General features: G+C 43.1%; 1 protein-coding gene and 1 long non-coding RNA gene across 9 annotated transcripts in view; one reads left to right on the top strand and one right to left on the bottom strand.

Moving 5' to 3' along the window:
- The window catches only part of LOC310669861, a 32754-nt gene extending 19778 nt beyond the window's left edge, over window positions 1-12976 (bottom strand). The window contains exons 1-2 of the long non-coding RNA XR_014507431.1: window positions 12900-12976; window positions 6675-6793 (exon numbers count right to left, since the gene is read on the bottom strand). This is a non-coding gene — a long non-coding RNA (uncharacterized lncRNA). The remainder of the gene's footprint in view (window positions 1-6674; window positions 6794-12899) is intronic.
- The window catches only part of GRIA1 (glutamate ionotropic receptor AMPA type subunit 1), a 189315-nt gene that overhangs the window by 89696 nt on the left and 75509 nt on the right, over window positions 1-24110 (top strand). For all 8 annotated transcript variants that reach the window (XR_014507042.1, XM_083422727.1, XM_083422730.1 and 5 more), the window contains exons 3-5: window positions 12377-12616; window positions 14150-14334; window positions 19549-19602. Coding sequence is in view for 7 of the 8 variants with exons in the window: in XM_083422727.1 (XP_083278853.1) it covers window positions 12377-12616; window positions 14150-14334; window positions 19549-19602 (479 nt within the window). In the remaining variant the exon portion in view is untranslated. The remainder of the gene's footprint in view (window positions 1-12376; window positions 12617-14149; window positions 14335-19548; window positions 19603-24110) is intronic.

Genomic DNA, 24110 nt, shown 5'->3' with positions numbered 1-24110 from the left:
GTTTCACCCAGAGGTAGTGAGACCCACCTTAACATTTTATGAAAACCAACAGGATTTCTAATGAGGACATAACCACTTCTCTTTAAAGAATTAGAAAACATTTCTAAAACAGAGAAGGGCAGATATATGCTTAGGAGCAACAACCATCACAGCTGGTGGCAGTGCTCCAAATTCGGCCCCCAGCTTTGCTCACCCAAAATTCATCCTGGCAATCATGCTTCATTGATGCTTTTAAAATCCCACCTTTAGCTCTAGCACTAGGCCTGCTGCTTATAAGAGGGAAGGATAAGAGAATTTACTATTTATTTAAGGAAAGTGCTCGTTACGCATTTCTTTGCGCATTTCAGAGTACAGTGGTACCTCGGGTTAAGTACTCAATTAGTTCTGGTGGTCCATACTTAACCTGAAACTGTTCTTAACCTGAAGCACCACTTTAGCTAATGGGGCCTCCTGCTGCTGCCGCGCCACCAGAGCACAATTTCTGTTCTCAACCTGAAGCAAAGTTCTTAACCTGAAGCACTATTTCTGGGTTAGTGGAGTATGTAACCTGAAGCGTATGTAACCTGAAGCGTATGTAACCTGAGGTACCACTGTATAACAATTCATGAAGATTTGAGGCTGGTGACAAAGTTATAGAAGGTGTGGTTTTTTGTTTGGTTTTTTGATTGTGAGGAAATCATCAACTCTCTTGCATTTATTTGAAGCCCCACCTAGAAATGTGGCAACCCCTCTAGTGACAAGAGAGCTGACTACTGACTGCAGCCCTGGCATAATAACATTTCCAAATCTGATCAGAATGATGGGTTTTCTAGGAAATGATAAAGTAAATAGAAAGGCGCTGTGGAATAATAATAAAAAAAACTGCTGCCATCATGAAAGAAAGGGAAGATATTAAAAAAAAGTGGTGCCAGATACAGGAGGTCTGTAACTAAGTGATACAGCACCAGCATCTGGAGGCCAGGCTGGAAAAGACTCCTATTATGAAGCTAGTTTTAAAAGAATGTCATGCATGTATTGCTGTGTTGTACAGAATATGCAGTTTAGAATAGTAAAAGAAAAGAACATAACATTATTTCTGCAATGAATTAGTGTCATGCTTTCCCCTGTTAAGATTGTCGGCTAAGTATGGTGTGTCTGCTACACATGGAGCTTTTTGTATTTGGACAAAATCCTCATGCCTCAACTATTGTTAAAGAGGTGGTAAAACTGTCAGTCTGGAAGGAGAGCATTTTGACAGGATAAATAGCAACCTTCTCACATATATTTGCAACTGCTTATAAGTCAACCTGCAATGTTCTCTAACCATCTGGTTAAGGGGCAGACTCCCTGCTAATAATATAACAGAAACATAGGAAGATGTCTTATACTGAGTCGGACAGTATGCTCCATCCAGCTCAATATTGTCTGCACTGGCTGACAGCAGCTCACCAAGCTTTCGGATGAGAGTCTGACTATAGCGTGAAGTCTCTTGTTTTCCTCTTCTCCTCTCCTGTGCGCCTCCTAAATTCAACCCTCTGGAGCAAGGGCAGGGGGGACGTCCCATTGCACAAGAAGAAATCTTTGCACTGATGGGACATGGCACCTGAATACTGTCTTGTATGCAAAGCAAATGCTCTAACACTGAACTACAACACTTGATAGCTATTTATTCATATTATTTTCTAGAGGAATGCTTTAAATAAAGAGTATTGTCATGAGTGTTGACCATGATACTAGCATCTTCTGACTTTCAAGCATTCTGACAGGCTACTTACTGGATGAGTTTGGATAAAGCTTTGTATTAGCCTCACACCTTTACTTCTTAACACCTGGGTACACCCCTTAGCTACCTGCTGGATTTGTGGGGTCAATGTGCTGATATGGTTTGTACCAGCCTAAGCAAGATAGCTTTTGTTCTTTCCCATTTTGTCTTCTAATTCCCAAACTAGTTCTTAATTGTGTTCTAAAGGTTGTGCTGCTGTTTTTAATTATTTTTAAAATAAACATACCCTACCTATTTCTTGCATGTTTGCGGGGTAAGGTCTGCAGTACCGAATACAGTTACTTGTCCTTTTGGTCAAATTGCTAGAGAGTAATTGAAAGCACCATCACTGCCTCCTAACTTAGGCTGCTGAGATGAAGAAAGCTTGGGAGGAAAATTAGGAGTGGAATTTTGTGAAAACAAATTCCGAAGCTGAGCAGGCGCTTAGAGGCACCTTGCCCCTAAATTCTAATAATATGTCCCTGGTCCCTGGTCCCTGACCCCTCACCCCTTCTTCCTGGTCAGTATTTTGTGGTTGTGGGCGCTCAATCTCAGGGTTCTAGTGAAAAACAAAAACCCTAAAGTAGCTTCCATAAATTCTCCCCCCTTGAGTTCAAATAATGTAACACAGTGCTTTTTTCTGGGTGGACGCAGGGGTACACATACCCCTAAACATTTTGTGAATCTAAGTTTGGCCTCATTGAGGGGCAGTATTTCAATATGAGTAGGAAAATGAGAGTATCCCTAAACATTTTTTAAGGGGGGAAAAAAGCACTGATGTAACAATAATTCATTGCTCTTTATGAAATACAGGCATCTTGGGAGTAAACCAGAATTGTGAGGTGAGATAGAGGGGCTGGCAAATATCAACAAATAAGTGGGTGTAGCACACATACATTAGCCAAAAACTATGATTCTATCCTATACAGCAGCTAAGGTGGCCCTCCAGATATTGTTGGACTTCAGCCCCCAGCATCCCATTAGGCAAGTGCACTGCGGTTGATGAGAGTTTGAGTCCAACAACATCTGGAAGCCCATGGATTACTTATTCCTGTTATACTGCAAAAATGTAACTATTATATGCTTCATACCATCGTTTAATTTATATGTTGCAGGCTTCTGTAGTACTCCATTTTAAATAACTTTTTAGTTAGGTCTGAAATGCAAAGAAGAAAAGGTTTATTGGAGCCATTCAGAAATAAAAAGAATGCTTGCTCTTTTTTTAAAAAAAATGCTTTCTTCAAGGAAAAGCAATGTTTAAATTGTGTTATCTCTTATCCTAGTTACCGCATTAAATAAAACACAGTCAGTATTCAGTGACTAATAGACATCTAATTAAATAGTACAATGTCCAAGTAACCTGTTCCATTAAACAAATAAGAATTACTCCCACGGCATCTTTTTGTTTCCCCCCCACAGGATTACTATTACTGACATTTAATGTGAATTGCAAACTAGTTACGGGAGTATAACATGTTACCTCCTCAACAATGAATTTAATTTAACTAATTGAGATATTGCAAGGAAGATTACTGCAGTGGTTTATGTTGAGATAGATTATTAAGAAAGCCAGAGAGTTTTCCATATTGCTCTGTTGAGTTATCTAATCCACAGGCAGTCCTTTCTGCAAATAATCTAATGGGCTTCAACCATTTGAAAAGACAGAACTCTGAGTTCTTTGCTGCTGCAATCTGTTTCAGAGGCTGGGATTAACAATTAGCTGAGAACAGCGTAGGAGGCGTGCTGAATGCTAATGACTGATACAGTGTTGAAGAAGGTAGAGAGATTGAAACGATGTGAGTGTTATAGAAGTAACTATAATTAATGTGTTTAGTGGCATGATAGTCTGCTGTATAAGGTATGTAGACCAGAAGACATAAAATAGCTTCAATTGATGGATTATTATTTTTTGTTTAGTTGTACCAACAATATTTCTTTAACAGGACCACTGACAGTGGGTTACACATGTACCAGACCCCATCAGTTTTCTTTTTTTTAAAAAAAAGTACAGGAAACTTGCATCTTACACTTATTTAACTTATGCAATCACAGCTTTGCGCAGGTGGGTAGGTGGGGGGGATAAACAACTAAATGGAGAGCAAAGGAAACCCACACTCTGTTTATTTATTCCCCCCAACCACCTGCACAAAGTTATGATTGTGGGCTTACCTGTCTTAGGGAAGGAAGATGGTGTGAGGGCTCTGGCAGCATCCCAGAGCTCTCACACTGCCTTCCCCCAAAGCAGGAGTGCTTATTGGGTTTGAGGAAGGCAGCAGGAGGGCTCTGGGATCCAGCCAGAGCCCTTGCATCACCATCTCAAAAGTTGGGTAAGCAGGCTTCCATCCAGCTTTACATTTTATGTGTAAAAAACCAAACACTAGTATAAGATGCAAGTTGCCTGTGTGTCAATTGACATCTATAAAGAAAGTTGGAAAGCAAAATGTGGAGGTAACTGTCTAAGGCTTCAGCGGGCAGCAATGTTGTAAAGGATTCTAAATCATTGTTGCTAAGCTCTCAGAGGAAGGAATGCTGATTACCCACTCTCAGGAGGGAGGTCTCCCAGAGCAGCAGAAAAAAATTAAGAGAAGCTGGTTGTTTTTGCTGAATAGAGGAAAGTCTACCTACTGCATATACTGAGATATGTTTGCTTAAGCACATTCCTTTGAATCCACATTATTTCATTCAAGTGTGCTTTATTTGCAGTATAAAGTACAAATCTGTGCCATTTCACATGTGCAGTGGGCCACTGTTTCCTCTCTCTTTTAAAAAAATCAGTCAAAAATTATCTGCACATCTATGGCAGTGAATGAGCTTCCATGCAAAGAGCTCAAGTATGATTTTCAGGCAAGATTGATTTCATACCTCTTATTTAGAAATTAAGTCACACCACACGGCATAAGCTTTTGAATTTGTGTCTTCACTTGCACACCCTTTGCCCAAAAAACTAAACAAGCAAAAATGTTTCAGGGTTTTTAATTAGTTAAAGATGGGTGGATGAGGAAGTATTAACTGAGGGTAGGGCATAGCAACAACAGAGTGTGACTACATCCTACTGAGCACAACTCATAAGCATGGATGAGAAACACTGTGGTAGAGTTCAACTGAAAGTGCACCAACATCCACAAAAGGACACATGGATCTATATGATCCATGTGTGTATTAAGACAGTCACATTTTTACATATTGTTATCCAACAGAGCAGTTCCATATGTATAACAGGAAAGGGGCTGGGGGTGTCACCTATGGTTTTATTTCCTATATGCATATTCATGTAATGTGAGAAGCAGCACTCAGGTGCAATTTCTTACCACTCCCAACAGCATACATCATATCTAAGAAAATTAACGTGATTATCTTGAGACTCAACAGGAAGAAAAAGGAGCAGTATTGACCTACTTAACAATTCCTCAAGAGTAACACCTGCTAATTAAAGTACTTTGGGAGCTTATAACTGGTTTGCTGGAAGACTGGTTTGCTGCAATGCGCTTTATGTGGGGCTTCCCTTGTGCTTGATCCGGAAGCTGCAGTTAGTGCAGAATGCTGGAGAGACCTGCATGGTTGCCAGTTTGCTACCAGGCCAAGTTCAAGGTGTTGCTGTTAAAACATAAAGCCCTTAACAACTTGGGAGCAATTTACCAGCAAGATCACCAGACCACTCAACCACTTTGTTCTACAGAACCAGCAATTACAGGTGCCACGTAGTATTCGTTCCACATGTGTGCAGGCAGACCCTTTCACTACACTCTTTTCAGTGCCTGCTAAAAACACTTTTGTTTAGACAAGCCTACCCAGATATTTAGAATATTGACATGTGTTTTAATCTGTTTTTAATTTATCAATGATCTTAATATTTTGAATGTTTTCAATAGTTGCTTTAGCTGCTTTCTACTGATAATTTTATCCTTTTAGGCTCTTTCTAAACTGCTTTAAGGGCTAGGGTTTTTTTTAAGAATCAAACAGTGAGTAAATTTTATGAAGTAAATAAAATAAACTAGCACTCATAATCGTCCAGTATCTTTAATGGAGTGCCTTAGTTGGCAACAGGTGTTTAGCTGTGCTGGTATCTTCAACCTTCTCAGACCCAGAACCCAAACATGCAATTGGGAGCCCATTTCTTAATCTTTTAACATATGTTGAAAATGCTTCTGTTGTGACCCACCTTGGTTCAGGATACAACCCATTAGTGGGTCCCTACCAGTAAACTATGTGTCTCAAAAAAAGAAGAGCCACCATATTTTCTTCTAAGATACTCCATTAAATATATGCAACAGTCCCTTTTGCACTCTCTGAAAAAATTGGGAACACTATCTTGGAAAGTGGTATGGTGAAGGCTCAGGAGTATAGTCTGTTGAGGAGTTGTTTTTTAGCGGATTATTATTTTGTATTTACCCCAATAGCTTTTCTATATTTGCTGTGAGGGAGATACCCAGTTAAGTTAACTTGTTAATCAGAAGACATGAATCCTGAATGTGCACAGGAAACTGCGGAGCTAGGAATAAGAAAGATAGGAAACTGCCTTATTCCAGGTTAGATGGTCTGTTTATCTCAGCATTATCTGCTCTTGTCTTGCAGGAGCTGTCCATGGTCTCGGTTAGTGGAGGTCTCTTACAGTCTCTGCTCCTTGGTGCTAGGGACTGAATCTGTAGCCTTCTGTGTGTGAAATGTATGCTGCGTCACTGACCTATGCACTCTCTCCCATTTGAATTATGTTGGTATTTTTTTGGCTGGGGGTCCATGAGTATCTTTGCAGCCAGAAGTTATCCTTGAAGAAATGCAGCATTAGTCTACTCGTGTTAGTTCTTGAAGGACAGCTGCTTGAAGAGGCATGAAATTGATCCCTGCCAGTATGGTTTTGATCGAGGGGTGGGATAATTTTCAGGCCAGAAATCTTACGATGATTCAGATCATTGTAAGACTGGAAACTATTACATACTTTTCCTCTTCTCTATTCCCATCCCACAAGCTCTGTTAGCTGATGGCGCTTAATATGCATGGCAACTTGTTTCATGGTGTGTTTTTAGACACCTTCTTCAGGTTTCCTCTTCAGAATTCCTAAAATAGACCAGAGTTATTACATCTTTACTTCTTACCTTTCTTTCAATTGGGGTGGAATAATGTAATTCCCCATAGCTATCCTTTGGCCAACTCTAGAAGATGTGTGTGTAAATACACATACAAACAAAAAAGGAGATCCAATTGGAATTAGTAAACTAAATTAACCCCCTAGCTAGTGACAAAAACCCAAGCAGAATGAGCAAGGCATCAAAGTAGGCTTTGTATAAGACCAAACCGCTTTGTTTGATAGTATTCTTCACACAGGTGAATGTAAGTCTGGATGTTAGATCAAGGAGAACTAATTCAGTCTCCCCCCCCCCCCAAGTTTCCCAGACACGTCCACCGCTAATGTTAAAGCCAAGGGCTTGGTCAGAGGAGGAAAGGCTCTCAGCGCTAGCACCTAAGAATTTGATTTAGAATAATTGGAATGTACCATAAACATGAGTGAAGTTAAATGAGCTTGACAGTATATAAGCCTGAGGTTTACCACTCAAGATATGCTGCTGTCCCCCACCATGCACTTTCCCCCCAGAAAATTTGTAGCTATCAGCCTTCAAGCACTCCCATGGTCTCTTTCAAGTACTCTCCTGAGGAGATGATTGACAAGAGACCACGTCCTGCATAGCAGCAATGGGAAATATTGAAATTATATTCAAAGAAAGCTAGGCCTATCTGACATTTTGAAACCTTGGTTTCAGTTATGTAAAAATGCCTGTTTTCAGCCATTCTGCATTCTTACACACAGCCCAAAATATATGACCAAACTATCACAATGTGAGTGTTCACTCACTCCCAGTCAGACTTGGTTGTCTTAATAACAAGTGATTTTTTTTTAACCAAATTTCAGGGGCAGGGATGTCATATTCGAATTACAGTTTGGATGGATAAAAGCTGATGTGTGTAGCACAAGTCATGCAATCAGTTGTACGTTTAATCTGGAAACTGATTGTGTGATTTTAGCCTACATGGCCAAATTGGTGTCATTTGAATTGCTCCATGGCTCTGAATTAGATTAATATATAGCTCTTAGTAAACCTAGATCATTGGCTTACAGAGTGCAATGGAAATAACAAATTAATGGAGAATGTCAGCCAATGGCTACCAGTCATGATGGCTATATACCGTATTTTTCGCCCTATAAGACGCACATTTCCCCCTCCAAAAATGAAGGGGAAATGTATGTGCGTCTTATGGGGCGAAAGCAGGCTCCTTGGCTTCAGCGATAGCAACGCGAAGCCTCCGAAGCCTGCACTCCGGAGGCTTTGCGTTGCTTCCGCTGAAGCCAGGAGAGTCTGCTCTTTGAGGCTGGCCGTGGGGGAAAGCAGCGCTTCCCCCCTCGCCAGCCCCAGAGGATGGGGGGCAGCAGGAAGGCGCGCAACGTCTTCCTGCTACTCTCCATCCCGGCATTGAGGCTGGCGGGGGGAAAGCAGCGCTTCCCCCCTCGCCAGCCCCAGAGGATGGGGGGCAGCAGGAAGGCGCGCAACGTCTTCCTGCTACTCTCCATCCCGGCATTGAGGCTGGCGGGGGGAAAGCAGCGCTTCCCCCCTCGCCAGCCCCAGAGGATGGGGGGCAGCAGGAAGGCGCGCAACGCCTTCCTGCTACTCTCCATCCCGGCATTGAGGCTGGGGGGGGGAAAGCAGCGCTTCCCCCCTCGCCAGCCCCAGAGGATGGGGGGCAGCAGGAAGGCGCGCAACGCCTTCCTGCTACTCTCCATCCCGGCATTGAGGCTGGCGGGGGGGAAAGCAGCGCTTCCCCCCTCGCCAGCCCCAAAGAATGGGGGGCAGCAGGAAGGCGCGCAACGCCTTCCTGCTACTCTCCATCCCGGCATTGAGGCTGGCGGGGGGGAAAGCAGCGCTTCCCCCCTCGCCAGCCCCAAAGGATGGGGGGCAGCAGGAAGGCGCGCGACGCCTTCCCGCTACTCTCTTACCCGGGTTGGAGGCTGGCGGGGGGGAAAGCAGCGCTTCCCCCCTCGCCAGCCCCAGAGGATGGGGGGCAGCAGGAAGGCGCGCAATGCCTTCCTGCTACTCTCCATCCCGGCATTGAGGCTGGCGGGGGGGAAAGCAGCGCTTCTCCCCTCGCCAGCCCCAAAGGATGGGGGGCAGCAGGAAGGCGCGCGACGCCTTCCTGCTACTCTCTGACCCGGGTTGGAGGCTGGCGGGGGGGAAAGCAGCGCTTCCCCCCTCGCCAGCCCCAGAGGATGGGGGGCAGCAGGAAGGCGCGCGACGCCATCCCGCTACTCTCCAACCATCCTGTGGGCTTTTGCGGGAGATGGGGGAATTCCCCCACCTCCCACAAAAGCAGGCAAAAGCCGTGCGCTCTTTAAAGGGGCTCCGCGGCTTCTGCTGGCTTTTCTAGGAGGTGGGGGAATTCCCCCACCTCGTAGAAAAGCCCGTAGGAGCCGCGCAGCCTTTAAAGAGCGCGCCGCTCTTGGGGGCTTTTCCCTGAGGAGGGAGAAGGGACTGACTGGCCGAGTCCGTCCCTTCTCCCTCCTGTGGGCTTTTGCAGGAGATGGGGGAATTCCCCCACCTCCCGCAAAAGCAGGCAAAAGCCGCGCACTCTTTAAAGGGGCTCCGCGGCTTCTGCGGGCTTTTCTAGGAGCCTGCAGGAGCCGCACACCCTTTGAAGAGCGCCCCTCTTGGGGGCTTTTCCCCGAGGAGGGAGAAGGGACTGACTGGCCGTTTCAGTCCCTTTTCCCTCCTGGTCGAAAAGCCCGTAGGAGTCGCGCACGGCTCCTGTGAGCTTTTGCGGGAGGTGGGGGAATTCCGCCACCTCCCGCAAAAGCAGGGAGAAGGTCTTGGAGTAGCGCACAGGCTGCGTGCAGCCTGTCCGCTGCTCCCAGAGCTGCGGGGGGGGGGGAATCATATTTTTTCCCTTGATTTCCCCCCCTGAAAACTAGGTGCGTCCTATGGGCCGGTGCGTCCAATAGGGCGAAAAATACGGTAACCATTATCTGAGGGAGGGAGTTTTCCTTGCATAATGGGATGCTTCCCCCTATGTCTCCCCTGCATATCCCCTCTGTGGGTGAATGTTTTTAATGTATTTCTCTTTCGTCTTTGTTTTAAATGAATCTACAGTATATGGGGTTTATTGTCTATTTGCTTGGTTGTTAAGTCGCTCTGAGTTGCCTTGGGCAATATAGAGCAAGAGACAAATTTAATAAATAAATGAATCTGCTCTAGGGATTCCTTAGTTTGGAAAGCATGAGGCACATATAGGGACAGGAGAAGAGGAAAATCCAGTTGTACGAGCAGAAATCCTTGTGAGGAAGGGACTCTGTAGCTGAATACTGTCCAGAGGCAATATGCCTCTGCATACCAATGCTGCGGTTGGTGAACCCTCTTTATGGGCTTCTTATAGACCGACTGGCTTCTGTGAGAACAAATGCCTTCAGCCTGATCTACCAGGGCTCCTTTTATGCTATGTTCTTTAAATATACAGTGGTACCTCAGGTTACATACGCTTCAGGTTACACACTCCGCTAACCCAGAAATAGTGCTTCAGGTTAAGAACTTTGCTTCAGGATGAGAACAGAAATCGTGTGGCGGCAGCAGCAGCAGGAAGCCCCATTAGCTAAAGTGGTGCTTCAGGTTAAGAACAGTTTCAGGTTAAGAACAGACCTCCGGAATGAATTAACTACTTAACCTGAGGTACCACTGTATTGTGTTGTCGTGTGATAAGGTGTTATATATATATGACTGATTAATAAAAACCCCGTTTACCGTCTGAGGTAACATTAATGGTAATAACTCTTCTTTCAGCTTTTCAATGCTTCCTTTATGTTTCTTCCATAAAAACATTAGAATTCTGAATGAGACCAAAGGCTATCTAGCCCAGTATTCTTCAATGAGTTGATAATTCAGTATTTCTTGGCCTGGAAAAGTGAAGTCTGTTTCATTTACTCACATGTCCTTAAAGATTAATCAGCTTCAAACACACAGACTACTAAGGAAGCCACTGCAAAGTGGTAGGATAAACTGACATTTTAGAGCTTTATTGGATGGCCGAATGTTGATTTTATCATGAACTTTTTAAAGCAAAATTCAGGTTTTGAAATATGAGACTTTAATGTGAATAGACAGGATTCCAGTCCTAACTTAGATGTTTTGATAACTACTAATTCTCCATGAAAGAAAAAAGTGCTCGCATAGATCTGTACAGTTTGTTGCTATGATAATCTAACACCTCTTCTCAGTGAACTGTAAGTTTCCACTGGCTGTCAGAAACAAGTTGCTTTCATAAATGTTTATTATGTTGACTTCTTAGAGCCATTTTTACCCAGTCCCTATGTGTTATATGTCACAGGATGCTAGAGTCAGGCAACTCATAACACCACCCTTTTTTCCCTTTGCTTGAGTGAGTGTGTTGAATGCAACTGAAACCTTATTTCTATGGAGTGGAATTCAGCACACACTATGACAAATATTCCACATGTGCAAGAATTCAATCTTTCCAGATAGAAATCTCTCTCCTCCCACTTCCCTGCACACAGTTTGGGGGTTCTCCTGACCCCTATCAACCCACGAACCATTTTTTTTTGGGGGGGGTAGTCTGCTTGCATAGGGCTTACACTGATGTGGTTCATTAGGGGAATCCTGCCCCTGCTTTTTAAATCTAAGTTCATTGTTAAGTATTTGAGAAACCATCACTTCAGGCCCTTTAATCTCACATGAGAACACAGACCTGCTGTTTCCAAAATAAATCATATAGAATGGACAGAAGTTATCTTCTATTAGTCAATGGGCCAGCAAGAAATCAACAAATGCACACTCACGATCTCTGATGAGTTCAGATCCAGAGCAGACTTCCATCTCTTTGTTCCTCCATGCTGTTTTTTGTTTCACATGTTTTGTTGGTTTCACACTTAAAACAGAATTACATAATAACAACAAATAAAACTCACTACCACCCTCCCCTCCCCGAGTGAGGTTTTGCCTCTATGTAAGATATAGCTTCTATCCAGTTCTAAGTAACGAATTGAAAGTGTCATTCCACACAGTGGCGTAGCGTGGGGGGTGCAGGGGGGGCCGGCCGCACCGGGCGCAACATCTGGGGGGGGCGCACTCGCACTCGCAGCTCTCTGCCCCTACCTGGCTCACTCACTCTCTCTCACTGCAGTGCTGGCTGTGCGAATCCGATCCGAGCCGCCGGGTCGCCACCCATTGTGGAGGGGAGGGTGCCAGGCTTGCCCCGGGTTAGGGGGTGCAAATTACTTGCCTTGCCCCGGGTGCTGACAACCCATGCTACACCACTGATTCCACAGTGCTCCATGTGTTTTTGGTGAAGGAAACCATGTGCAATGGATTGCACATACTGCATATTGCATGTCCATCAAATTGTTGGTTGTCTTCAAGTTGGAAGGTGACTGTCTGTAGTGGGAAGCCTCCCTGCATATTTCTAAATCAGAATAATTCCTGAATAGGCTACACTTTCTTGATTACTCAGACCTTGAGGCTTTCCTTCAGTGAGATGTGGAGTAGTTTTGAATCATACATATACTTGCAAAGATAAAATGAAAATGAGTCTAATCTTTTTGCTGCCTCTCTGACTGACTTCTACCCCCCTCCCCCCCCCCCTTCTCAGTCTGTTCACAGTTTTCCAAGGGTGTCTACGCTATCTTTGGCTTTTATGAGAGGAGGACTGTCAACATGCTCACATCCTTCTGTGGGGCACTCCACGTCTGCTTTGTAACACCCAGCTTCCCTGTCGACACATCCAATCAATTTGTTCTTCAGCTGCGCCCAGAACTACAGGATGCCCTCATCAGTGTTATAGAATATTACAAGTGCCAGAAATTTATGTATATTTATGACGCTGACCGGGGTGAGTCTGAGTGAAGAGTGACACACAGCAGGGTTGGTGAGGGAGGGGGAGTAGGGAAGAAGACTCCTTGTTAGTCATAGAATGTACCAAGGCCATCGGATCAAATTTCATTTCCCCCATAATTGTACTTGTTTGTGTAATTATTTTAGTCATTTCTTCCTTTTTTAACCAATTTTCACTTCGCAAAGCGTTATACATAAAATTATTAAAACAGTGAGCACCGGTGACAATTATACAATAAAATAGAAAATACAAACAGGGCAAAAATTAATAATAATAATACCTTTTTAAAAGCCCATTTCAGCATCTTCTCCCATCCCTTCAGGGCAAGAACCACTGGTGGCAGTTGGGTGGGGAGGCCCATCTCTGGGAGCAGAATATTGGCAGCTCACTAAGCATCTTTACTAGCCTGAGTTAGGCAAGTCACCATGAAATGGCTTCAGCATCAGTCCTCTCCAAACCTGCAGTATGGGAACAACAATACTAGCCTATCTTACAGGTTTGCTGAAAAGTATGTGACATGAGTCATTGCTTTCCCTTCAGTATATAAGTGGGGCTTTTTTTAAAGGCCTGTAATTCCCTCAGAATGAAAACTTGAGCGGTTCTCACAACAGGGAGGCCACACTTTATCAGATATTATTATTATTATTATTATTATTATTATTATTATTATTACCCCACCCATCTGGCTGGGTTTCCCCAGCCACTCTGGGCGGCTCCCAACCGAATATAGTATGCTTACAGAACCCCTCACAATTCTGTTTCTATATTAATGGCGTTAACTTGACTCACTTTATCAGTTAAGTAAAATTCTCTGCATTCTTTAGTGTTGGTTTGTGGGTCTGGTATGCTAAAGAGTCCATCTGTCTTTAGAATTTAAGGTCAGTTTCTTTCAGTCATGTATTGAGCCTTGCCCATGGCCACAACCCTGCAGTGGGGAAGAACGGAACCTGTACACTCCTCAGTTGGCATCTTCTCACATAAATGTTTGAAACTTCAATCACGCTGTATATATAAATGTTACACATTAAATTGCCCTGAAGCTTATAGATATACAGTCATACCTTGGTTCTCAAATGTAATTTATTCCGGAAGTCCGTTCAACTTCCAAAAATGTTTGAAAACCAAGGCACAGCTTCCGATAGGCTGCAGGAGCTTCCTGCACTCAGTCGGAAGTCACTTAAGCAGTGTTGGATGTTCGGCTTCCAAAAAATATTTGCAAACTCATTTCTGGGTTTGTGGCTGTCAGGAGCCAAAACGTACGAGTGCCAAGGCATCCCAGAATCAAGGTACGACTGTTGTGGTAGGCTATACTTCCAAATAAATCATTTACAATGGTCACAATATCACTGACAGTTCTACAAGGAAAGCCATTTAGAAGAACTAACCCTGGGATTCATAGATTTGATATACTGTGCATGGTGGTTTTGATATAAGTCACCTTGGAAATGTTCTGCCTTAAAAGGTGGCGTATGAATTTTTTTGGGGGGGAAATAATTTATTTCTCTCCCCCCCCATCTCATCCCATCTCAGGTTTGTCAGTACTTCAGAAAGTGTTGGATACAGCTGCAGAAAAAAACTGGCAGGTGACAGCTGTCAATATAATGACAACAACAGAAGAAGAGTACAAGTCACTGTTCCAGAACCTGGAGAAGAAGAAGGAGCGGGTGGTGGTGGTGGACTGTGAATCAGAGCGGCTCAACGCTATCTTGGGCAAGGTGAGTTCCAATATTAAGTGCTGCTGAGACAGGAAAAAACAACAAGGAGTCTTATGGCACCCAAAAGGCTACCTTATTTATTACAGGGAAGTGGGTTTTAATCCACAAACATTTATGTCAGAATAAACATGTTACCCTTTTAAGACACTTTATAGGTTTTTTCCCCTACTGCAGACTAGCAGGCTCTGAATGTTTTTCTGAGTCAATAAAATTTATTTGAAGGAATTTAATAAGTAGATATTTGTATGAGATTTTCTTTGTTTATTTGCTAATACTTTTATTCTAAGCCATTTGGGGGGCCTCTTTAGGACTGCAACATTTGACAGGGTATAGTCTCTCCATAAGATGGCTTTTTTTAAAAAAGGGATATCTTAATAATTAAGTTCTATTTACTCCAATACATTTTGCAACCTTAAATTCTGCTAGAGTCCACTAAATTTCCAGAAGTCACTTTTATGTTGTGTGAAAGATTACATAAAAAGGGAGAAATTAACAGGTAAGGAAACAGGTAAGATGGAATAATGTGCCATCTGATTAATAATAATAATAATAATAGCCCTACACTTCCTGGTCTCCCATCTAGTTCTCAGTCATACCATAATATTATTCTGGCGATATCTCAGTGGACCCCTGAAGCTATCACCTTATTTCTTCTAAATTGCCTTCAACGTTCCCAAGATTATTTATTTCTTCATTCATTGTTTCAATTTATATTCCTCCCTTCCTGCCAAAGGAGGCCAGAGAGACAAACACATTATTTTTTGTAAAAAACAGTTAAAAATATTATCTCAACCAGAGATCTCAAGGCTATCAGGATGGATGTCTTTTAACCATCAAATGTGTGGGTAAACAGGAATGTCTGTAAGTTCCTCATGCAAATCCACAATGAAGGAGACAGACACACCTCACCAGGGATGCCATGAATATGAAAATGATTTTTCACTTCTGATATGAAAAGCCCTTCTTCACTGTTGTGGTTCAATGCTCTGAACAGACAACAGGTTTGAAACTATCATCATCTGTTCTATGTAAGATATAAACAACCAAATGTGTAAACGAGTCACAATTAAGTCAATTTTGCATGTGACACAACAGATATGAATTGTAAAAACACCACAATTGTATTCACACAAAGTGGCCCCAGTAGGCCATACCAGTATATGGGAAGGCAGAAATAGCTGCAGAGATAAATGGATACCTTTTGCAAATCCATATACAGGTAGCTTGTTTGCGCTGGTGCATGAAAAATTGCCTATGACAAAACAGCTGCTGTGCTGTAATTCTGGGATTAGAGTGTTTATCAGATTAATCTCACTGTTCCCCTGGGCTCATCCCATCTGTTTATTTGTAGTCACCTGTTGCCTTATGCCTGAAACCTGAACTGTGATTTATGCTGCTGAGGAGCTATGCTTTCATTCCAGAGATATTCAGCTATGATGCCAGAAATTTGATAAATAGTAGTAAATACAGATCCACAATTCTTCAGTATACACTTTACAACTGAAACATAATAACAGAAGGGAAGTCAGTAGGATTTGACTCAGGTTTCCTTCTCTGGGTGAAAAAAACCTTTATCTTTGGACTACAAAATAAACATAGAATGGTGAAATTCACAACATGTTCCAGGCTTGTAGGTTTAACTTTCCTGTATCTGCATCTTACATTTTAAGACACAGTGGTGGATAGAAGTACTTTAAAAATTCATTTTTCATTGCATTTTGTTTGATTTGCATTTGGTGGGTTGCCAGAGATGATTGACAACATGTGTAACTTAAACCTGTTTCCTATCTCTTTCAATAAATAAACACACACACACACAAGCCACCCCTTTAGGTAACAGGGCACAATCCAAGCTTCCTCACGCAGAAGGAAAAAGGAAACAGCATCAGGAGGCACAACATGTTATTTGACCATAAAGGCTAACAGAAACATCTAGCTTCAGCCCAAACATATATTAATTGTTTGGATATATGTTAATGTCTTTTAAGACATCCATGGAAGAAAAAGGTTTCTCAGGGGGATTTTTTATCGCAGTGCCACAATCTTGAGAGGGAACTAGGCAGTTGAATTTATACCCAGCATATAAATATTAAAGGGGGGAGGATAGTAATTGTATACACATTGAAGCAAGTGGGCCTGAATGCAGGAGCTCTATTCACAGTCTTTTTATATAAAAATATATTATGAGATGGCCGTTTTCTGGGTTTATTTTTGTGCATACATCTGCAAACAGTGAGAAACAGACGACATAATTTTAAAACAACTGCCTCGCTTTCCATATTCATTTTGTTCTAGTTATTTCCAATCTGCACTGATGGCTCGTAAGGCAGTCCTTTTCTTTTCCTGCCTGGCAATTGTCCCCTAAAATATCACGAAGCTTAAGCCACTTCCTGGGTTCAGGAGAAATCCATGCAACTGAAATGAGCCTTTTGTGAAAGATCATGCTGATCTGCAGACATTCCAGACTCATTTGCTGCAGTCATTATTTAATTATCCCACCCAGGAGATCTGCCTGGTGTGAAAGGTGGTGGAGCCTTACTTATTTGTATCCAGAAGTGCTAACAAATGTCTGCTCTGATAACACTAATTGAGGTGCTGGGTTATTAGCATAGGACTCAGACAGCTTTTAATGTATACTCAAGAGCATTTCTGCAAAAGGCTAAGGCAGGTGAGCCAGTTAACATATGAACAAGTGTCCAATAACCACTAATCCATTTGGTGATAATTGTAATGCCAGGGATCTTTATGGCATTGTTGAATATTCCTCCAGATCCCACCTGGGCATTGATGTTTAATTGAAAACCCATCCGCACTTTTTCATTCTGTGGTCACGTGCTCTATTAAAAAGAAATCGAAAGGTCCCAGAATTAAATTGGTATTGTACCTATTCTTGTCTGTTGCTAAAAAAGTTCATAAAGATGCAGGAGTGGGTGGGGAGAAATGGACAGAAATAGCTCAGGGTTGCTGTCCTGCCGCTCTCCTCTCCATTTCCCAATAGGTAGTATTGCCAGTGTTTTGGTTCATGCAAATTCCATAAGAGCTCAGCCCAAGGATATACTGTGCTGGTAGGGGATGGGGGGAAAGTGGATGGAAAAACAATGTCAATAAAAGCAGATGAGGAAGAGTGCAACTAACTTTGCCCTTTAGAAAGAGTCTCTTCAGTTCCGCAAAGGCAATGGAAAGATATCTATTACTGGCAAAGGAACCCGACAGCATTATGAGCCATTCAGCATTTATAGTGACAAAGAACAGTAAAACTGTCTGCATTCAGCCCTGCAAAGGTCATGGTGCTGGGGAGAGAAATTCACAGACAACACTACACATTTGTTAGAGAGGAATGCCATATATAAACTTATAATGTTGCACAGGCTAGATCTGCGTGCCCTTGGGGCCACCTTTGCTCTCCAGACATAGTGCAGATTGTCCACGGTTAAATGCTGCTGTGCCCATTTAACCGGAATATAACCTTTAAGGTGAGCGGGAACCTGAGAATGTTTATAAACCCCGTAACCCTGGAACAAGGCATAGTGGTGAGGGTTTCCATCCCATTTAAGGTAAAGTGGCCGACTCTGGGGTTGCGGCGCTCATCTCTCTTTATTGGCCGAGGGAGCCGGCGTACAGCTTCCAGGTCATGTGGCCAGCATGACTAAGCCGCTTCTGGCAAAGTGGCGCACGGAAACGCCGTTTACCTTCCCGCCGGACCAGTACCTATTTATCTACTTGCACTTTGACGTGCTTTCGAACTGCTAGGTTGGCAGGAGCTGGGACCGAACAGCGGGAGCTCACCCCGTCATGGGGATTTGAACTGCTGACCTTCTGATCAGCAAGTCCTAGGCTCTGTGGTTTAACCCACAGCGCCACCCACGTCCCCTTCCATCCCATTTACAGACCTGCAATAGGCTCTTCTTGCAGCCTGTAGGTGCTGACCAGAAAGGAAACGCCTTGAGCATTAATTGCACCCAGGGATACTCAATTCAGTACCTTTCTGCCTTTTAGTGCCTATGGGTGAAGACCTCTGCCCGTAGGCCGTTCAGCCAGTCCTTTAGTTCTGTTGGGGAAGTCACTGATGGAGGCTCAGAAAAAATAAAGCATCATCCCAGCACTATCATAGAAGTCACCCCCCAAAATATTGAATAGTGTGGCGGCTGAGAGTGGCACTTTCTCAGGAGTAATCTGTTGTGGGGATGGGAGCATACATGCTGGACCAGAGCCAGTGGGTGAGGTCAGTGCCCAAAATGGGCAGGGTCACTCTTTTAATCTATTTCTGCTACCTTCTTTCTATCTCTCTGGCACCCTGTTTCCTCTTGCCCCTCATAGAAATGAGGGCTGAAAGTTTCCCACCTCCTATTTAAACCATGACACACTGCTACAGAAGTCAGACCATGTTAACCATGGCAGGAAAATGAAACCTCCATGTGCAGAAACATCCTACCTCTGAATATCTGAAAAATAATCTGGGGTGGCCACGCCCTGTTTGCCAGGTTGATACACTTAGCTGGTTGCTGTTGAAACCTCAAGGCAGTTTTTATATTGTCCTTCTGCTCTCACAAAGACATAGCTTGTGCTTCTTTTTTCACCTGCTTCTGCTGCCATATGAGAAGTAAGCATTCCACCTCTTCCCCCATCTGTGAGATGGTCTGTGGGCCCCCAATAACCCCAGGAGTTCATGGAGGCCAGTCCAGGTGAAGTCTGCAAGTCCCATTTGAGACATTATGGCAAAAGCTGAGAAAGCAAAAGGCAAACTCCCTCAGCCTTTTGTGTGCTCTACCATTGTCTAATACACAAGCCAGCCCTGGAAGATATGACAGCAAACTGCTTCTGTCAGTAGCGGTGATCATCATCGCCCTTTGCTTGTGAGATAGAGAGCAGCATAATTTTCTAAAACATTTGCGATGCATGAGGATAATGTATTATGCGTTTGCACCCTACTTTGGGGATATAGTAACTGTACTCATTTTGCAACTTCTTCCTTGCTTATTCCGATCACGTAGCAACTGTAACCCCATGTGTCATTACAGAAGTTTCTTCTAGCTTGAATATGGGAATGGGTTTGTGTTTTTTTAAGTAGCTACTCAGTAGTCCTGATACAAATATTCTCATTTATAGTACAACTGAACTAAAATAATTGCAGAAGCAAGAAAGACTGTGAAAGTCTCCTTGTTTTATGAGTAAATTATACTGCTAAATAAAATGTTTTGTGTTTCACCACCACAGATCATCAAGCTTGGAAAAAATGGGATAGGCTACCACTATATTCTTGCAACTCTGGTAAGCTGAATGTTGTTTGCTTTCTATTGCCTACATGTCTTTTCTGAGCATTTTTTAAAATTAGTTATAAATTCAGTACTTAGGGAAACTTAGAGTGGAATTTAGGGTGGCTTTAAACACACAACAGTGCAACATCGTGGACTGTTATCCTTCATCCAGTTATACACAATGGTACATATAGATGTGCTCATCTGCATGTGTGGTGTTCCAACATGACTCTTCCTTACATTTAAAGCACATGGTCTTTCCAAATTATTCTGGGAACTGTAGTTTAATGGTGCTTGGGATGGTAGCTCTGTGAGAGGCAGACTATGGTTCCCGTGAACCTTTAAATGTGTTTGAAATGTAGGGTGTGTATGCAGCCTAGAACTTGCTAAACCAGCCAACACTTGATAGAAGGTAGTGCAATAATTCAGGTGTAGGGTGAAAAACAAGACTGAAGACAAAGTTAAACCAAAACAAATCAGCTTTTACCAAAGGAAGACATTTAAACAGTTATTTTATTAAAGGCAGGGAGAAATTTATTTAAAATCATTTGGGTCAGTTAACCACTCACAGAACTACAATTCTCAGAGTGGTTTAATAATCAGTCTCTCTTCCCAGGATCTTTGGGAATTGAAGCTCTGTGAGGGAAATAGGGGTCACCTAACTCTTAGGATATTTCTGTTCCACCTCAAATGGTCAGGCATGATTGTTGTGTATCACATGCCTGTTGACTTCCAGTTTCTCGCTGGGAACTTCCGTTTTGTATATAGCTTTTGTTCTGGCTGTTTTCCTGGACACGGAGGCAAGCAGTCATGTTTTTCCTTTGTGCTGATCCTTTGTGTAAATATGCTCTCCTGTCAGTGTCTTTTGTTGTGGAGACTCTGCAGAAAGGGTGTGCACGAGTCTTGGAATGTCTCTGAGGCTCGTGTCGCTAATTGACTGATGCTGTTCCACGGGAGACCGGTGATCGTCCAGAGATGACTTGGGCCTGCCTGATGGCTCTGTCTCCCTGGCAGTATCCCAACACTAGCAACTCTCAGCACCTGTAACAACCCACAGTTACCAGGATCCTTTGAAGGAAGCTATGATTGCTTAAAGTGGGATGATACTGCTTTAAATGTATAGTGCAAGTGGGCCCTCATAGTCTGGCCAGAGCAGGAGAAGAAAAGATACCAGTCTTGACTGCATTGCACACTTTTGCAAATATGCATTTAGATTAATTTATGGTTATACTATTTTCAGATCCTGAAATACATGAGGTTTTGATTTTTGCTTTCAAAAGTCCTTTTAACATTCCAGTGGGGTTAATATTCAGATGCAGGAACTAGCATGCAAATTCAAAATACCTTGTTTGTGTGTGAACCTGGATAACAGGCATTTGGCAGGTCCCTATGAAAAGACTGTTTATTCTCCAGAGATGTTTAGTCTCTTAGTTCTCTGGTGAGAATGCCAATAATGGTTTAAGAGTTTGTTATTGTGTATGTCATGGCCACATGGCTTCAATATGTCCGCACTTCCAAACTCATTTAATCTAGGCCACCACACAGCTATAAGCAGGCAGTAATGACATTCACTTTCTACTAAACTGCACTGCATTTTAGTCAGTGTACCAAAAGTGAAGTGTTCCATGTCCCATTAGCAATCCCAGGAGCCCTCTCAGCAAAAGAACAGATTGGGACTTCAGTCAACTACAATATTCTAGTTAAAACTGACTCAGTGGTAAACATCATTTTATTGAAGTACTCCAGTGTTAAAGAAAGAGAGCCTGGGCTCCCCCTCCCGCCACACTCCCATTATGCCAGACAGAACCAGGGCAGCTTGTAAATAATGTGATAAACTGGGGTTTGGAACCACAGGACAAATGTGGTTCACCCAGATCTCTATATTTGGCCCTTAGGACTTTCCACAGACCACACCCCTTACCAGGCCACTCCCCCCTCTACTTAGGCTGCACCCTCCGCTTTGACTCTGCTTTGTGTTCCTTGGGTGCTTTTGGGTGGTTGAAAAATGTCCTTTTTGAAGCCCTGCACCCTCTTTTGTTCCATTTTTTTCTTTTGGTGATGCATATCCTCTTTTTTTGTGATCTGTACTGTTATGTACTGAACTTGGATCCTAGAGCAGGTAGGATCCTAGAAGGCAGCAACCTGATTTGCCTGCAGGAGCAGCCCAATCAGGCACCAGGAGGAAGTGAATCAGCAACCTGATTGGCTTGCAGGAACAGTCCAGTCAGGCTCCAGGAGGGGTGTTGAATCATCCAATCACATGGGACTCATTGTGTAAATAATGTATATATAGCCAGAGGTTTTTGGGGAAAGCACTCACTCACTGTTTACCATGAGCTGAAATAAAGAGCATGAAATCAACACTCAGCTACGAGTATATTTCATGTACCTAAACTAAGAAATGTGAAATGAATTTTGTAAGTTCTTCCTCATGCAAAACATGATGCTTTTCACTGGTATTTTTCACAGAGTGGTTTTTTGGGGAAGGGGTTTTTCATGCATGCATGCATACATAAAAAGGTAAAGGGACCCCTGACCATTAGGTCCAGTCGTGGCCGACTCTGGGGTTGCGGCGCTCATCTCGCTTTATTGGCCGAGGGAGCCGGCGTACAGCTTCCAGGTCATGTGGCCAGCATGACAAAGCCGCTTCTGGCGAACCAGAGCAGCGCACAGAAACGCTGTTTACCTTCCCACCAGAGCTGGCAATTGAAAGGTCCATCTGCATATTTTCTGTTGAAAAGACTTGGTGGTTGTTTTGGTTTTAAGAGATTGCCTGAAACCCCCTTTGGGGTATTCTGCTCAGCTGTAAAATCTACACACACACACACAGAGAGAGAGAGAGAGAGAGAGAGAGAGAGAGAGAGAGAGAGATTGAGACTGGAAATGAAGGGAGCTAAACTCTGCTCCTCCCACCTCAGTTGCTACCCACCACCACCACCCTCCATCTCAAGGAAGAAACAGCTCTGAAGTGTGGAGCTTCCTCCTACCCGTTGACATACCCCATCTGATTTTGAACCCTGCATTCATTCCTATTTCCCCACTCACGTTATCGGTGTTGCACCTGAGCAGAATATCTGAATAGGGCTTGAGCTTACAGCCCAGTTTTTCCTACCCTTTGCATTTGCTGCTATCAAATATATAATATGTCTTACGTTCCAACTGCCATGATTTGTCATTGCTACAGTTCTTCACAGTCAGCAATTGTGAAAGAGCAGAAACTGAAAACACACCCAGGCTAGCAAAATGCATTGTAATTTCCCCCATGGGCTTCTTGACATAGTGAAAATGCAAGCCACACTCCATCTTGTTTAAGAAGTCTGTGCATGTATGTATGACTTTGGTAGAATCATTTGGTGCATTATATTCTTTCCTGCAGCTTGGCACTGAAAATCAAAGTGTATGGCCATCACTCATTAAATATTATGCTACCACTGAATCAAACTGTAACTACCATTTTCCCCCAGCTAGTCCTGAGACCTTGCTATAATATATAAGATAAAAGTGAATGCACAATTGTATTGTTACCAAATACTATAGGCTGTGTGCTAAGTGGATAGTTGCATAAGCTTCAGAATATAGTTGCCATTGTTTTCAAATCTGTACTGGATCATTCAGTTGCTTTTAGTTAGGAATGGTTCTTGTGATAGGTCTGCCAAGTTCACACGTGGTGAGCTGTCTGAGTGAACTGGCTTTCCTTTGTGGACTGGCTTGCATTGCCTTTTCTGTATCCACATGACTGCAAGAGGCCATCTTGCAGAGGCAGTAATCAAAAGTTTACCTGTGGTGCTCAGATTGTGGGATGTGGTCCTAGCCAGGCCAAAACTACACCATTTCCAGCTCCGGCTGTTGCACTCATAAATTAAATGCTTAAAAATGACCTTCACCCCTGAGGAGCACCATTTGCTTTGATTTTCTGCAACACGGAGAAGAAAACTGTGAATTGTGCAGCTCTTCAATGGGGGACAATTAAGCATTTGGTGCTTCTTCCAAGCAGGTGGCCCAGATGCTGCACTTCTTAGGAAAATATGTCTACATGCACAGAGTAAGAAAATTCACCCTTTGGTGATTTTTTTAAAACACCCTGATTAACACCAAGCTAAAGGAGGTTCTTAAAAAAATCAATTCAAGTTCTATTATCTTAAGCATGGGCCTTAAGAAGCCTCTGGTAAGCTGGGTTAAAGGTAGTTTGACTATCAGCACAGGTATTTCAGAGTGGAAGCACATACTCTTCCTGTCCTAGCCATCACTGAAAAAAGAAATTGCTTACACAGAGTGAAGGGGGGGGGGCAGGAGGAAAGAACCATGGGGCAGAGAAGAAGCCGGGGGAGGCACCTAATTTTCAGCAGCTAAAATGGCTCATTTTGATGAGCAAACAGCAGTTTTCACAGCCCTGCTTGTAAGCAAACATTGTATAAAATGGAGTGTTGTATTTATTTTATTTTATTTTTTGCAGCCAACAGCACACAGAAACTGATGTTTTCCTAGCAGGAACAGCTTTTCTAACAAAATGCCTGTTTACTA

The sequence above is a fragment of the Podarcis tiliguerta genome (genome assembly GCF_965153285.1).
Source record: "Podarcis tiliguerta genome assembly, chromosome: 2".
NCBI lineage: Eukaryota > Metazoa > Chordata > Lepidosauria > Squamata > Lacertidae > Podarcis > Podarcis tiliguerta.
Note: the sequence above shows the minus strand (reverse complement) of the source record. Positions and strands in the feature narration are given on the sequence as shown.